Below are 17,705 nucleotides of genomic sequence, written 5' to 3'. Positions count from 1 at the left end.
AACAGAAAGAGCAATGGATCTAATATATCAACGACAAGAAAGATTTGATAAAAAAAAAGTTTTAGAGTAGATTTAACAGAGCCGTCAATGAGAATCTCAGGAAGAAAATGGACATGTCCACAATTGAAAGACATGAGCTGAATTTTAAAAGGATTAAACGAAATGAGTTATTCCTTACTAAATCCTTAACTAAATCTAGGTCAATTTCATGAGTAGCTGCATATTTCAACTGATCCAAGACATTTACTGCAGCTGTATGCATAGGATGATCCCCCCTCCTCCTCTTGAAATCATTAATAAAATTTACAATCCATATTTGGTACGAATGAACTTCACTCTATACCTGATTTATCCAAGTTTTGTTCATGAATATCTTTGTTTTACTGCATTTCAATAATATGCTCCAAATGCGTACCTTTGTGTTGATCAATACAGAGCACTACTTATTGATCGTTAAGATGTTTTGGCCAGACAAAGATGTGTTGTGAGGAATGAACACTGGTTACAACAGGATCAAGCAGTTCCACACAGTTTAATATCCATGCCAAAACATCATCTGTTAGGAATAAAACATTTGACCCAGACCTGGCCAGAAAAAACAAAGTATTGTTGAAAATAAAATAATTGTTGATTGATTAAAAACCATCTGCAAATGTTATGCTATCTGAAAAGGTGAGCTACAGACAAATATCCCGCTAAATAAACACCTTAGGGGCATAGCTATATTGACAATGAAGGTGAAATCCCAGAAATATAACAAACTTCATAGGACTGGTTGGAATGGCTGCAGAGACACTTTAGTGATCGTTTCATCAGTAGATGTGGTTCTAAATAAGCTTCACTCTCACCAATCTGTAGTCCCAGATTTTTATCTATTGGATTATCTTCAGCTCTCCTGAAAACTAGCCATGTCTAATAATGCTTATACAAATTTACTTAAAAGAATGACGGCAAACATTGATGTATAAAAAGTCGTTATTGTCGATGAACAAGGAAGATTAGTGAAGGAGGACGTACAGGAATTAACGGAATGGTTTTCTTGAACCCTGATTGCCAGTTGACTTTTGATCTCAATTTCAGTTTTGTTTATATAATTTGTGACACCCATACTTCTACCTGGCACGGGCCGAGTAGGTTATATTCATACCAGTTAAGCAGGATACCTCCTTGACACAGTCTGAGAGTCTTGGCCATTTTTGAGTAGGGAATGGAATGGCTTTGCATCTGTCGGGCTGAGGTATGGTTCTGAGTGGTTTGATAAGTTACGCCCTCCCATGTTGTTGTCTCCCATTTTTGGGGCGGAGTAAATGTATTGCTTACTGTCTGAGGTGTCCCTATCGGGGAATGCAGACAGGACTGCCTAAGCAATTTTTATAAGGCCAGAGTGCTCCTCCTTTAAGAGCACTTGCTTGACTCTCCCCCACTTTCTGACTTGTCTCATCTTCTTGCAGTGGGGAAAGTAGTAGATACCTACTTCCTTCTGTAAATGGCCATTCTGGGATTTCACTTTTCTTTTTCTTTTTTCTTTTTTTTTTTTTTTTCTTTTTTTTTCTTTTTTTTTAAAATCAATGCTTGATTGATTTGTTCAAAGAATATAAAATTATTCTCTATTGTATTTGATGCAAGGATATTCTAGTAATTTCTTAATTTTTATGATGTTCACTAACAAAATTATGTTTTTCATTGTAGGCCGAATACGATGGTTCTCCTGTGATCCAACTGGTGGCCAACAAATATTATTCACCAAGCAAAAGTTTTGTGTCTGTGACCACATCAACAAAATATCCAAAAGTAAGACACAGTCTCTTTATTTAACTGTGCTCTTGTGTAACCCAATCAGGCAGTACAATTTAGTTGTAAGTTTACTGAAAAACTTTAGACTGTAGAAATTAAGACAAATTCTTTCGTTAACAAATATTGTTAACAGCACAAGTCTGTCTAAATATATATAGAAACAAAAATAAATCCATGCCAACATAAAATGGAAAGTCATAAAAAGTATCACTAGCAGTAGATTATGCTTAGAAGAAAAATACTAAATTATAAGATTAATTTGAAAATTAAAATCTCTACTATTATATAAAAGGAACTTTGTGTGTAAGAGAAAGAGTTCCCTTTGGACTCCAAAACAGTTGGGCCAATTTAATTTAAATTTCACACAAATGTACTTCATGTGCCTGGCAGTGTTTTTAGATAGGTTTTGTATTGGAATATCTTTAAGTATCGGTAATCGAAAAAATCCAATGAAAGAAAGAACAGACGATTTTGACTAACTGAATGCCTTATACAGTCTAATATCATAAGTGCATTTAAGAAGTTTTATTACCACACAAGAAGAGAGGCCCGGCATATAAAATCAGCATTATGAACAGTCACTGCGGGGAGGATTGAAAATGCGCTTTTTTTTTTCCCTGAGATTTCAATGTAGACACCTTTTTTTAGAAGACTGTTGATTTTTATTTATTTTTTTCTTTAATTTTTTAGTCGTATTAACTGCAAGAATCATTTAATAAAATATTTTATAACATTATTTAGTTTTCTAAAATTTTCAAATTAACCTTAGATGCAGCTACACTATAATAGGAAAATTGGAAATTTTTAATATTGAATTTCAAGGTCTCTACTAAATTGTCCTGTTACAGTAATGACTATATCCAAAAATTACAAAATATTACAAAAAAACAAGGTAAAAAAAAAAATGATTATAAAAACATTTTTGGACGAAAATTAGCGAAAATAAAATGTTTGGCTAAAAAAAAACACTAGAGAGTTCCAAAAGAAGTATTTGGCAATTATTTTACTAAATTGTGCGTTTTGTTGTTTTTAGTATAACTGAGTTACTTCACTTACGTCATATGGGAACGTTTTTACAATAAAGATTGGAAACTCGTGTTATTTTAAATAAATAGATAATATTTAGGTACTTCTGACGTGCCAATTAAGTAGATATCATATAATGTGCACTTTGCCTGTTCTTTTTTGTCAAAAAATTGCTATTTGCATATGAGTAAACTCCTAAAATATAACTTTTTATTATAAGGATTAAAAAGAAAATAGAAAACGTAAGTTACCTTTTAATGAGAAAAAAAAATCAAATCTTAGCAATAAAGGAGCGAGTTAACAAAAGAACGAGAAAAAACAAGGTATTTCTATTGCATTGTTATTTAAAAAAAAAATCTTAAGCTAATCTAAGTTTAAGGTTTATTTTGATAAAAGTTAGTTTTGTTTAGTTCAAATTTTGTAGAAGTACACACATACACACACACACACACGCACATACAACAACAAAATAAAACAAAAAAAACAACAGATTAATTAGAATTATAAAAAATAAGATTAAAAACAAAAAACATGTCAGGGGTGTGAGTTCCGTTATAAAAGTGTTAATTTGATTTGAATAAAATAAAATAAGCATCAGGTGCGCTTGAAAGCCAAATTACAATGGAATATTATTAAAATAAACAAATATTTTACTTGTTTATTTTCATGATATTGCATTGTAATTTGGCTTTCAAGTGCACCTGATGTATATTTTATTTTATATAAATATGTAAAGTTTGTCACAAAAAAAAAATGTAAGGAGGATATATCAAACATAGTATATCAAAGACAATTACTAAGTGAAAGTGTACACAAATGTCCGAACACAATCAATAAAGAATATGTATTTCCAGGGTCGACAAATAGAGAAATAAGCATGAACAACATATAAATAAATGTGACTTACATGTTCTATAAGTCTATGGCTGCAACCAGACTAGAGGAAGTACTACAACCAGGGTTCATGACAGCTTGCCAAGATGTTAGACTGTCAGACCATGTTCAATGCCATGGGCGTCTGACTCTGAAAGAAACTGAATCCAGTTTTTATATTCTCCCTTGTGGAGGTGGAATTAGATAGTTTTATTTTTGGAAACAGAAGAGTACAATCTCAAGTTGCTCAGTATAATTCAAGGAAGATAACTTAGATATGGTTCAAGGAAGTTGACTCCTAATTGATGAAGATTCATAGAAGAAATGCTTTTAAATATTGCCAATTTTAATGTCATCATGTATGACAGCAAATACCAACCCCAACACCGTCTCCATAGTTTTCTTCTCTTTTATCCTCTGTCCTGTCCGTATTGTCATCTTTCTCATTGAGAGCTGCACATTTTTAACATGAGACAAGGCTTTTGAATTCAACAGAAAGCCTAATGTTATCTTCCTCTGATCCACCCAACCATATTTGGATACTATGAACACAAATTCACAATCAAAACCCAACTACCTCCATCTCTGCATAAAATATAAAAAATAAACATAAATGAGTCAATTTAACTGACTGACTGGCGACTGACATGAGTTGAGGGCAGCTTCAAAGAGATACTGTTGTCTCGGTCAGCTTTCTATTTCATGCCTCATGAATGTGTACATGTACCCGCATGTGTATGTCTGTAAGTGTACATGCTTGCAACTCTTTGTACTTGTATGTATGTGTACGTGTGTTTTGTTTTTGGTTGTGTGTGGTATATTTGTGGTACAATTTTCGGTACTTGTACAATTTAATCAAGACATTAAAAAATGAAAATATGGAATGAAGTTCTCAAAAAAAAAAAAAAATTCACTTAATTTCATCAAGTACTTTTTTTTTTTTTTTTTTTTTTACAGCGAAAAAGCAATTTATGATACCGAGCGAAAGGTTCGAGTTTTAGGAAGAAAAGCTAGTATTAAAGATGGGGAGGGAGTGTCGGCACTTTAAATTGAGTTATCTCCCTGTGGCGTGTTCTAAAAATCCAAACAAAAATTTAAAAAATTCAAAGATGTCTACCTTCAACGTGCTGACATAAAAACATGTTTTTCCACTGTAAAAAAAACAAAAAAACTACTCCATCAAATTGAGTGAAATTTTTTTCGGAGATCTTCAGTTCAAAATGGAAATGTACAATATAACATTTTTTCGATATTTCATTTTTTAATGTCTTGATTAAACTGTACAAATACCCAATTTTCAATAACAGTTTCAAACGTACACATAATTTTGTCCATTTCACTTCAATTAATTTTTTTCACTTTGAAGTATTTTGATGTTTCTTGAACAAAACTAATTTTTGTTAGGTGCTTTTTTTCATTTTATATTTTCTTTTGTTTTTCTGATTACTCAATGTTTATTTAAATTAGTGTTAAACATTTAGGTTGACAGTGGTCAGCATATGTAATTTTCCTTATTTTTTTTATTATTGACCTTCGTTTGGCTCGCAATGCATTATTATAACATATCGAGCCACAACCTGCATTCCACTATGCCCAACTAGAAACTATTCACAACTGTCACAAACCCAAGACTGTTTGTAAACTGTTCCTAACTATTATAGATGGCCGCAAAACTCATTGCTACTCCTAAAACTGCCCATAAACTAACTCTAAATATGTTGATTTCTATATCCAACCCTTTTGTCCCACACCTTGATTAATAATCATTTGTTTGACTTGAACAACTTTCTCTCTACTGTCTTTCCTCCAACCCCATTTCCTATACCGTTGTTCATCTGAGAAAATTATTTCCTCTTCTTTTTGTTGTTATACTTTTCCTCTTTCTTTTTTTTTCTTCCTACTTGAGGAGAGGGCAGAGACATCAATAGTATCACAATTATTTATAATCTAAACGAATTGAATACTTTTATTCATTTTTTTTAACATGATTTTTAAAATTTATTTCAGGTGAATGAATACATGGTTTTCCATGTGAAAACTTCGGTTTATGTTCCCAAAATATTTTATCAGGTAAATGCATTCTTTATTTATTCTTTTTGTTTTATTACTAATCACTTAAGACCAAAATCCACTCGAGGATAAGGGTTAAGGAAATGAATTGATTATCCGTTGAATGAGAGGATTGAAACTGAGGAAGAGAATAAACAAAATTTGATTTCTTATAATGATGGTATTTGTTAACATTAAATTTAAAGATGACCATGTTGTAGTGTGCAGGAAAGCAGTCTTGTGTTCCACTCTTCTTAAATTAAATTCCATAGCAATAACAACAAATAAATATTTTATATATACTAGAATACTTATTCGAGAATGGCTAAAATTAATTCCTGAACAGAATAGCTTTGCATCACTTTTTATGTCCTTTTAAAAAATTATATATAAAGAATCCTTATTCTAATGCTATTACATTATGTTGATTCTAGAAAATATCTGAAGTTTAAGAGTATTCTTTCATTTAAGCAAACATTGTTAGACATAAGATGTGTAGCGACTCGCTACAAATATTAAGTGATTGTACAAGCAACATTTCAGTGGCACGTACAGTTGCTGTATACACCCACGCAATTTTTGCAATTTTAAAAACTAAAACTCTGCCGTTGTGCGCCGACGTAGTTGAAAGAACCTGACGTCAAAGGGATGTTGCGTTTTCAGCCAATCGCATTGCAAGGAAAGAGAATTTTAAAATATTTTCCCTAACAGTTCTCTGGGAGCCGGTCTGTCCACGATAAAAGGGGGCAAACGCGCCAAAACCAGTCAGTCAAGCCCAGAGTTAAAGTCGAACTAGCATGCTGTAATCACCGATTCTGTCATTTTTTTTTCTGAGGTTAAACAACCACCTTCGCGCGCATCATTCATCAAACTTCTCCACATGGAAATACCAGAGCAGTGAGAAGAAATATTCTTTTCCTGAACATTTTAGCTTTATCACTTTCATGACTCTCGTGCGAAATCAGCACATTCACACATAAAAATATGTCAACACAATGTCATTCGCCTTTCATTTCTGTTGTTAAATAAGTAATTTATTGAAATTTTGAAATCGTCTTCACCTTAATGCTTTTTCTGACAACCTTTTTATGTTTATTTTTATTGTTAGGGGTAGGAAAACATTTACCCATTCTCACATCACAACTGTGATACCAGGCATCTGTGAATGTCGACTAAGCCCCTACAGATGGAAATCTTGTGTTTGACTTTATCTTTTTATTTTGCCAGTTTTTCTAATCTCATGTTTCAAAATAAAAACATAAAAAGATGATTCAGTGAATATTATTTGTATTTTGACACAAAAAAAGATTATTAGTAAATTTTAAAATAGATAAAAGGTATAATCAAACAAAATGTTTAAAATACATATGAGAGAGAAAGAGAAATATCAAGAAGCATAGTTTAAAAGAAAAAAAAAGAAAAACAAAAATTAAAGTAAAAAAAAAAATCTTGTGCCGCATCTAGTTTCTAATGAATATGATTTTGTCTTTCAGGTGCTTGCAAAAGGCAACATTATAATTGGAGATGAGCTTGAAATGGGTGCAAGTCGGCAAAAGACTTTTTCTGTTGCATTGGGTCGCAGCATGGTCCCTACGGCACACATTGCTGTTTACTACATTCGTACGGCTGACCAAGAAGTTGTCATTGATGTCCTTAGCTTCTTTATTAACGGAACATCAACAAATGAGGTAAATCAGCAAGTTTTTTTTTTTTCCAGACTAAAATGGCCTTTGATTTCTTGTATTTCATTTTATATTGTTTTTTTTTTTTTGTTGTCTGTTAAATGTAAATGCAGATCCCATGATATTGTACTCTGTTGATCAAAATGAAATATATTTATCCTATCTACTTATCAAACTTAACCTCTTTGCTGATTATGCCAAATATTTACAGATAGATGTTCTGAACAATTTTTTTGTCATTTTCTTTTTACTATCCTGAACTTTTGCATTTTATCAGTAAAACTAAATTTACTAATCCTATGTGTCCCGAGTACTCCAGGAGTGTTTAGGTTTATATTGTACTCTATTTTTGTCTAAATATAAGACAAAAATAGAGTATAATATATATATATATTTTCAATTGGTTGGTTTCATTTATTTCCGAAACACAAAAGAATACTTGATTCTTCATGATTATAGCAAAATTCGGAAATTGAAATATTGAATTTCAGGTGAAACTAATGGTATCAACTGATTTGTCATGTCACAGTCATGAATATATCCCAAATTTAAAAAAAAAAAACGATAAAGTAGAAAATTAATTATTAATAAAAATAGTTTTTGAAGACAATTAATGAAAACTGAATTTTGCAAATAATAAAAAAGAGTTAAAATGGTAACAAAAGGGAGGTAAATCTTTTCTGAAAATTGGAATTCCAATTAAGCAAAACTTAATTTTTGCTAATTGTCTTCGAAAACTGTTTTCACTAATAATTAATTTCCTCCTTATCGTTTTACATAATTTTAAGAAGGCACAAAGAGAGAGATTTATCACTGTCTCATGATATGATATCAAAGCATTTTAAAATAGTGCTCCCAAGAGCTGCTGTTTCTTATGCTCATTCTCTCTTTGAGCCATGTGATGTCGCACCCATTTCTATCAATTCCCACAGCCAAATAGAAACTCACTTTAAGTTCACCAAGTTGACCCCGACTGAACTTATTTTTAACTAACCAAATTATATGCTAGTAGATCTACTGGCCAAATCTTGAACAACCATAACGCAATGAAAGTTAGAAACATGTTTTTTTTTATTTATTTATTGAATATAGGTGAAACTGACATTCAATCGAGGAAAAGATTTCACTCAAGATACGGTGGAAATTAATGCCTATGCGGATCCTGGATCTTATGTGGCTATTGCTGCTGTCCCTTATGACTTGTACATTCGTGGAATGGGAGCTGGCATTACACAAAACATGGTAAGTTGCGTGTGTGTGTGTGAGTGAGTGTGTGTGTGTAAAACGGTCTCTACCAAACTACTCTGTCAATTTTTAGTCTACAAACTTGAAACTTGATTTATAGTGGATTCGAACTTGTGCAGCAAATTCAATTTTTAGGTGGTAAAAGTAACCACTAAGGGGTCAAAATGGAAAATTGGCATAAGTTGACTTAAAGTGGTCTTCTATGCATCTGCAAATATACATTTATATATTAAAGTCAGTTAATTAAGTTTTTATATCCATGTGTCATTAGCTCAGATGGTAACGAATAATGGTGGAGAGCTATCTGTTTTGGTTTTGATTCTAACTGATGTCACCCAAGTCATTTTTTTTTAACTTTTGAAATCACTGCTATATATTGGGTACAATATAATAATCAATAGAGAATTGGTTCAATAATAACCCTATTTTCTATTTATTTAAAAAGAAAATACAACTTTGTTATATATGGGTCTGTGGAATTGCATTCATCTGCAAAAAGATCTAGCTAATTTGCATATTCTTTTAAACATTTAAACATTTATTTTAATTTAATTCATTTTATTCATTCCCTATTAGTTTTTTCAGTTTTCTTATGGGATGAGCATCTTTAGTTAACTATTATGTGTAATTGTATTCTTGCAGATATTCTACATGATTTATACTTGTGTAATGTTTGCATAAAAAAGGTTATAGTAAACACAAACCTCTTTCTATATATATTTATGTATGCTTATATATTTGTTTAAAAAATTTTGTCTACCAAACTCCTCTGTCAGTTTTTGCTCTACAGACATAAAAATTAATGTATAGAGTATTCGAACCCATGCAAAACTTTATATTTGGGTTTTAGCCAGGGAAAATCGGTGAAAATTAAAAAAAAAATGAAAATTGTCAGGTGAAGGTCGAATGACAGCATTACGAATATGCATGCATAACGTAATAGCTATTCATTCGTGTTTTAATTTTTAGCTTTGCAGTAAACGTCTTCATAGCTCAGGTATTAATGTCAAAGGAAAAAAGTAAATCGTAAGCTAAATATTTTGGTTTTGATTCTCGATGGTGGTACAGGAGTCATTTTTTATTTTTTTATTTTATTTTTAATAACTTTTTAAATCATTATTATATATTGGGTCCAATATGATAATAAATACAAAATCTGCATTAATCAAAATATCATATTTAAGCGCATTTTACGACTGGGCAGTGCTGAACGGCCTGCTAGTATATATATATATATATATATATATATAATGAGCAAACAGTTAATAAAATATGTTAAAAAACACTTTGAAATGAGTTAAAAACATATTTAATCTGAAAAAGAAACACTAGATAAATGGATATATATATATATATATATAAATTTCTTGAAGTATATGTTCCTTATAATATTGTTCAAATTACAACCTCAATGTTGATCCACTTTGTCCATCAGAGCATATATAGTGAGGAGTTAAATTCCAAGGATTAAAAAACACAACCTGTTCACAATCATGACTTTTGTTTATTATTTTTATCTAACTTTTTTTTAATTTTCAAATTATTCAACTTACAGACAAATGTTTTATTTTTTTTATAAGTGCCTGCCACGTGTTTCATTGTTTTGATGGGAGATAATGTCCATTGTGCCATCAAGCAACTCATCAGAGGCAAATAGATATTACTACAAATTGCACAAAACAGACGAAATAAAAAAAAAAACAATAAAATAAATCTAATGTAAAACTGAAATCCCAGAAACTTGAAAAAAAACTTGTTAAAAAGGTGATATCCATAGAAAAAACCTTCCCAAAGATATATCCAATTAAATGAAAGTTGGTGTTAGGAGACCGCCTTTTAATTTATTTAATTTATTTTCATAACTTACTACCTAGCTTGACTCGCATATTGAGCCCTGTTGAGGTAAATACTGAAAATCTATACATAATGTATTAGATTTCCTCATAATGTATGTGCATACATGAAACAATTATATCAAAGGTGTGAGTTCCGTTATAAAAGTGTTGATTTAATTTGAATAAAATGAAATACATATAGAACTCACACCCCTGACGTTAATCTTGCATAGCCAATGCACCGTTCCCAACACTTCAAAATACAACTGCTGAGAGAGAGACAACGTGCGGATCTTTACTCCTGATTTTTATTTCTCCAATTTTACAACATGGCAAGAAAGAAGGAAAAAAAAACAAACAAAATACCGAGGATGTAGTTTGGCTCCAAAATATATTTAAATTATAAATTTCAAACAAGTAAAAATATTTCTTTATTTTTGTAAAATTGCATTGTAATTTGGCTTTCAAGTGCAGTTGATGCATATTTTATTTTAATAATTATATATATTAAATGTGGAGAGTATGAATACTGAAAATCTATATATAATATTATATTTCCTCATAATATATGTGTATGCATGAAATAATAATTATATATATGAAATGTGGAGGGTATAGGGAGATTATTGCAGGACAGAAGATGGTATGGAATTATTTAAAGATTCAAAAAGAGTTTGTTTTTTTGTCTCTTGCTCTAGGAGTTGATTTTTCTGATCTTAGAAGATTTTCTTGTTAGAGAAAAACCACAGCATGTTTGGGTGTTTCAACTTTTTTCACCATCTTGATGTTCGAGTTGCTTTTATTGCATCGCATTTCAGAGAAATTCTTTTCTCATCTTGTATGAAATGTTGGTAAATGTCCTCATACACCACCAATTTGATGAGATCTTACAAAACAATATATATTTTAAAAAATATATGCACATATTTATTACTAGCAAAACAATCTATTTGCCCTATAGGTAGCAATTAATTTAGCTGTAGCCATCTTTACAAAAAAAAAACAAAACAAATACACAATTTTCGTTTCACATTTTGGTAATTTGGAGAAAACCGTAAGCGAATGATTGTCCTGTTATTTGATATATTCCAATGTTGAGAAAATTTGATGTGTATGAACATGATCGCATTTTATTAATAAGGAAAGAAAAACAGCAAAAATGTTTTTTTTTTATGGCTTTCTGATATTCAAAGTCGAGGGATTTGATTTTGAAGAAGCATAGAAATGAAAATAATTTCCCATCAAAAACTAGTTATATAATGAAAATAATTTCCAATCAAAAACTAGTTATATAATGAAAATAATTTCCAATCAAAAACTAGTTATATAATGAAATGAAAAAGCAATTAGTTAAATAAGACAATTGTATATTTTTGAGTAATTTTAAATGTTGACTTTGTGTTTTTAACTTATTATTACAGACAGAAAAATAAAAATTGAAAACATTTTTTTTATTTTTTAAATATGAATTTATTTTTTTTTTTTGTAATTTAGAAAGATGAGAGGAAGGTGGGACTTTTTCTTTTTTTATGGCAAATGTAATGGTTGTTGTTTGTTTTATTGCATGGTAATAATAATAATAATAATAATATGGGCGCTTTTATATTATAATAATTAAAAAGATATTGAATTTCAAATGGTACCTACATAATTATCAGGTCTCACTAGTAATATATCCAAAAATTACAAAAAACGATAAGGTACAAAAATAATTATTAATGTAAAAATAAATTTGTTAAATCACCGTATTATGCTTACTAAAGAGATAATTTGACAGGGGAGATAATTAAATTCGGTACTTCTACAGTTTAATCAAGACATTAGAAAATGAAAATATAAAAAAAAAGGTTATATTGCACGTATCCGTTATGGAACAAAGTTCTCCAAAAAAAAAAATTCTCTTAATTTCATCAAGTAGTTTTTTACACCAAAAAAACAAAACAATTTGTTCTGATACCGAGCAAAAGGTTCGATTTTTAGGAAGAAAAGCTAGTATTAAAGATGGAGAGGGAGTGTCGGCGCTTTACATGGAGTTATCTCCCTGTGTTGTGTCCAACAAATTCCATAATGGCTGACTTCAACGCGCTCTCATAAGAATGTGTTTTTCCGCTGTAAAAAAAAAACTACTCGATCAAATTAAATTAATTTTTTTTTCGGAGATCTTCAGTCCAAAACGGATACGTACAATATAACCTTTTTTTCAACATTTTCATTTTTTAATGTCTTGATTAAACTGTACAAGTACCTTAAATTCTGTTGCTTACATCCTGTAATGAGCATAATTCAAAATGTCTGACAAAATTTATTCCCCATCTACACTTTATCAAAAACTGTTTTACGTTAATAATTATTTTTCTACCTTATCATTTTAGGTGATAATTAGGTGATATATTAATATTTAAATAAGCTCTTGACAAAGGATGCGTCCAGGATAAATGTTTTCGCATGCTTCATTTCCTTTAAAGGAAATTTCTTTAAATAATGTTCTATTGTTAAGTGTTTTTTATTCAAGAAGTCTGAAGAAAGGCTGGTTATGTGAAGATTTTCAAACGACATAATGCTTGAAATTGTCTAATTGGTATTGAAACAATTGTAACTTACAATGAAATACACTTTTTGTTGCTACCAATTCCTTTTTTGAAGTCTTGGTTTTGTTAATACAGTGTGTATGTGTATATATATATATATATATATTAGTGATGGGACGATGCCAAAATTTTTCCCGATTCCGATTCCGTTCAAAATTTCCGATTCCGATCCGATTCCCGATTCCGATTCTTGTAAAATTTATACATATTTAATTAGAGATATTTTTTGTTTGTTTTTTCGTAAATTTTCAAATTATTACATAAACCCCTGGTTAATGTCTGCGTATATTTTATTGTTTGCCTTGTAATTGATTAAAAATTGTAACACAACAAAACATTTATTTTGATTTTAAAACAAAGCTATATTGTACCAGTTCGTATTTACTGTATAACATGCTACTTACATGAATAGTGGAAAATATTCGAAGATCGGTAGGCAAAATAAGAAAACGATGTAAGAACAATGGTGCCCGGAAAACTCGTTCCGGGAAAACTCGTCTCGGGAAAACTCGTCTCCGGAAAACTCGTCTCGGGAAAACTCGTCCCCTTTCGCTAGGTAGGAAAACTGGTCCCTTATTGAATAAATATCGATTGAAAACACATTTTATGATCGTTCTTGAAGGAGAAATTGTTTTTTTTAAAATAGACTATAGCCCCCCCCCATAATATTAAAAAAAAATTTTTTTTACTTGTTTGATGTTTTTTTTTTTTTAAAATAAAATCGATTTTCTAAGTGTCCGTTTTCTACCTAACTGGCTAAGTTCTTCGTGGTTTCACTTATTTTAAAGCGTTTATTATGTTCATAAACGAGACCGCATATTTTTTTATATTAATATAAAAAGAATTTACTTATTTACTGTTGTTATAAAAGGGTAAAATCGATTTGGGTTTGTATTACTATACACATAGATTCGAAAAATTGTCAAAAAACAAATATATAACAAATAAATGTTATCAAAGGCAAGATAAGTTACTTTCCTACCAAACTGGATATATTTTTCGTGTTTTTATTCAATGTAACATGTTTATTCAGCTCGAAAAACATACAGTGTTTACCGATGTATTGGACAATTCAAAATAGCGGCCGACTCTCTCTTAAACACAGTAAGTTCGGGAATAGGTGTTATAAATAATAAACTAGACAAAATACTATTAAAAAAAACACCGAATATATGTCAACCTATGTCACGGTAATATATATTGAGCGAATTTCTAACAGTATTTTGTCTAGTTTATTATTTTTCGAATCTATGTGTACAGTAATACAAACCAAAATTTTAATATTTTTTGAAATATAATTTAGAGAGGTGTGTGGGGGGGGTTATATCTCCCTCGGAAAAACAACCAACAAAAAATGAAATTAAAAAGATTCTTGATAAACGATAGCGGAGTTTTCAATAAAATTGATTAATAAATTTATTTAGTGATTACTTTTTCTCTGAATGATTGATTTTAGAATTTTGAAGTAAAAATTAAAAAAATTAAAAATGAGTTAACGAGAGATTGTTAGCACATGGCATCTCTCGCGCCAAAAAATATTTCGCTTTTGATTTATTAGTTAATTTTTGCAAAATTTGACAGGACGACAATAAATGTTGATAATTGATAGAATTATAATTTTAAATAACGCATGAGTGCATTTGGTATGAGAGAAAACGAAAACATAAACAACAAAAAACTATCATAATTAAAAAACCAAAACAAAAAAGTAACACTCCCAATTTTTAATTTTTTTGTTTTGTTTTTTTTATTATTGTTTTTATGTCTCCAAACACATCGTTAAAATAAGAACCAAAAATTTGTTTAATTAACTTTGTATGAACATAATAAACGCTTTAAAATAAGTGAAACCACTAAGAACTTAGCCAGTTAGGTAGAAAAAAAAACAAAAAAAAACATTAAACAAATAAAAATATTTTTTAAAAATATTATGGGGGGGGGGCTATAGTCTATTTTAAAAATAATATCTCCTTCAAGAACGATCATAAAATGTGTTTTCAATCGATATTTATTCAATACGGGACTAGTTTTCCTACCTAGCGAAAGGGGATGAGTTTTCCGGAGACGAGTTTTCCGGAGACGAGTTTTCCCGAGACGAGTTTTCCCGGGACGAGTTTTCCTAAATTCCTGAAAAATATGTCAATTTTGTCTATTTAGAGTCATTTTGAGGTATTTTTTTTTACCTCTTTTGCCCCCATGGGGGAGCTGATTACTTGTAAAAATGGACAAACGGCTATGTTTCAGGCCTTAAGACATGTAAATTTGAGTTCAGCACCATAAAAAAAAACACTAAATAGAGATACAATTAGACAAATATGAAAAAGAGAGCCTAAAAAAGGGGTGGTTGGCCTTTGATTTAATTTGAAATATGCTTCCAGTGTGATTTTCTTTGATTCTGCCGGTATTGTTTATGTTTATACTTAAGGATTGCTACGACGGCGCCAATGCCGTCTGAAGCCGAGGCCTCCGTGAGATATATATCACGGAGGCCTCGCTGAAGCCTGCCAATCTCACTCAAAAGTTGAGTTGAAAGTATTATGGGGTAATTAACACCTTCGATGCCGTTGGTTTCGACAACAATACTTTTTCACACCCACTTGCCAAATTTCTCAAGGAGTTTAATATGAAAAGATTTCAAACGAATAGAGTTTTATTTTATTTTCCTGGAGCCACATTGTCTGACACCGTCGCATTTTTCTCGGGGTTTCGGAAAAGTTAAAAATATACATGAATATCTCACAATGAATTTATCAAAGTCTGGATAAAATAGATAAAGAGAAAACATTTAGAAATTTTTCAGATTGAAAAAGAAATTATATTTACATTTAAAAGTCCCCCCTCATTGAAATTCTACTTTTGGACGATATTTGTAAACCCACTAAAAACCAAATTATTTTTAGATCTAGGATGACGCTCTAAACTGTCTTCACGTATTAAAAAAGGGTGCTTGTGCAGTTTACACTATGTTAAAAAACGAAAAAAAAAATATTCTACGTACTCGTTATGGAATGAAGTTCTCATAAAAAAATCACGTAATTTCATCAAATAGTTTTTATTTTATGCCGTAAAAACGATTTGGGAAATTCGGAATCTTCCTAAAAAAACTGCGATAATTAGTCAAGGGAGCGTAAAACAAAAACTATTTAATGAAATTACGTGATTTTGTTATGAGAACTTCATTCTATAACGAGTACGTAGATCTATAGAGTTTAGTTTTACTAATAGTTTAAAAGAAATAAATATTTATAATCGGTACAAGCAATTGAAAATTAACTTTTGAAAAATATTCAAAGAATCGATTTTGGAATCGGAAATTATACACAAATTTTTCCGATGCCGATTCCGATTCCCCGAAAATTACCGATTTAACTGATTCCCGATTCCGATTCCGATTCATCGGCACAACACTAATATATATATATATATATATATATATATATATATATATATATATTGGAATGATAAAATTGTTGCTCTAAAGAAAACAACACTACAACTTTATTTTGAAACAAATCAATTCAGGTAACTTGATTATGTAGTGGAGTTGACATCTACTTAATGTAGCCACCTTTAGCTTCAATCACCGCCTTGATATGGGTCTGGAACTGGGAGCATGTCTTTTCTACAAGCGACAGTGGGGGCTCGGTAGATGGCGATGATGAGGCTGGTTTTGGAGTTGTAGGAGGTCATGTTGATGTTCTCGATGTATGACCAAATGAAGTAGTCCAGCAGGTTTAAGTTGGGTGGGGAGGAGGGGGCCAGTGAGAGAATAGTACAAAGTCATCGCACTCCTTCTAAAGCAAAGCCTGGACTTGTGAATCAGTGCCAAGTCCTGCAGCCACACCTAGGATCTGCCAGCAGCCACCTAATTGCACCAGGGGATCACCACACTATCCAGCACATTCAGGTACACTTTGTTGTTGACTTTCAAGCCAACTTCAAAGATGTGAGGTGGCATGATGTGTCCCTCAGTTGAAACCACACCAAAGACCATAACTGTGGCCGGAAACTTTGTTGAGCTTTACTCTCAAGCATTGAACCATCCGTATTTGCATCTTGAGGGTGCTGGCAATGATCCTGTTGTCATAACTTGGATCGGTAGAGAGCATTTAGATTTAATTTTTTACTTTTTTTATTTTATGTTATTGTATTTTTCAGTTCTTATATGCAATTAATGGTAACAATAAAATAATGTGTAGGTCATATAAATGGAAGAAACACACACACACACACACACATATGAAAAGTATTCACACAATTTTATTTGAATATAGAAGTTTGAAATTGTAAAATTTTCAATTATTGAATTCTTTCACATTGGCAGTTAATTGATGAACTCTACACGTACGATTCTCCTGCCAACTCGAGTTACAGACATTTGTGGCGTGTGAATGAAGCCGAATATGATTACATGTTCTTCTCTGCTAACGGATATGGCATGGATGCAAAGTCTACGTTTTGGGTAAATCTACGTCATTTTACTCTCTCTCCCTTGCTGACTCGCTTTCTCGCTCCTGTCTGTCTCTCTCTTTTTTTCTTTTTTTCTCTTTTTGCCTCTCTCGCTCTTTTTGCCTCTCTCGCTCTTTTTGCCTCTCTCGCTCTTTTATTTTTCT

General features: G+C 30.9%; 1 protein-coding gene across 2 annotated transcripts in view; it reads left to right on the top strand.

Moving 5' to 3' along the window:
• LOC145293977 (CD109 antigen-like) overlaps window positions 1-17,705 on the top strand; it is a 135,537-nt gene that overhangs the window by 55,243 nt on the left and 62,589 nt on the right. For both annotated transcript variants that reach the window (XM_080140874.1, XM_080140865.1), the window contains exons 13-17: window positions 1,690-1,791; window positions 5,701-5,763; window positions 7,236-7,430; window positions 8,517-8,666; window positions 17,417-17,554. In XM_080140874.1, the coding sequence (XP_079997000.1) occupies window positions 1,690-1,791; window positions 5,701-5,763; window positions 7,236-7,430; window positions 8,517-8,666; window positions 17,417-17,554 (648 nt within the window). The remainder of the gene's footprint in view (window positions 1-1,689; window positions 1,792-5,700; window positions 5,764-7,235; window positions 7,431-8,516; window positions 8,667-17,416; window positions 17,555-17,705) is intronic.

The sequence above is a fragment of the Euprymna scolopes genome, chromosome 2, assembly GCF_053919585.1.
Source record: "Euprymna scolopes isolate OS-2025 chromosome 2, ASM5391958v1, whole genome shotgun sequence".
NCBI lineage: Eukaryota > Metazoa > Mollusca > Cephalopoda > Sepiida > Sepiolidae > Euprymna > Euprymna scolopes.
This window is presented reverse-complemented; position numbering and strand designations above follow the sequence as displayed.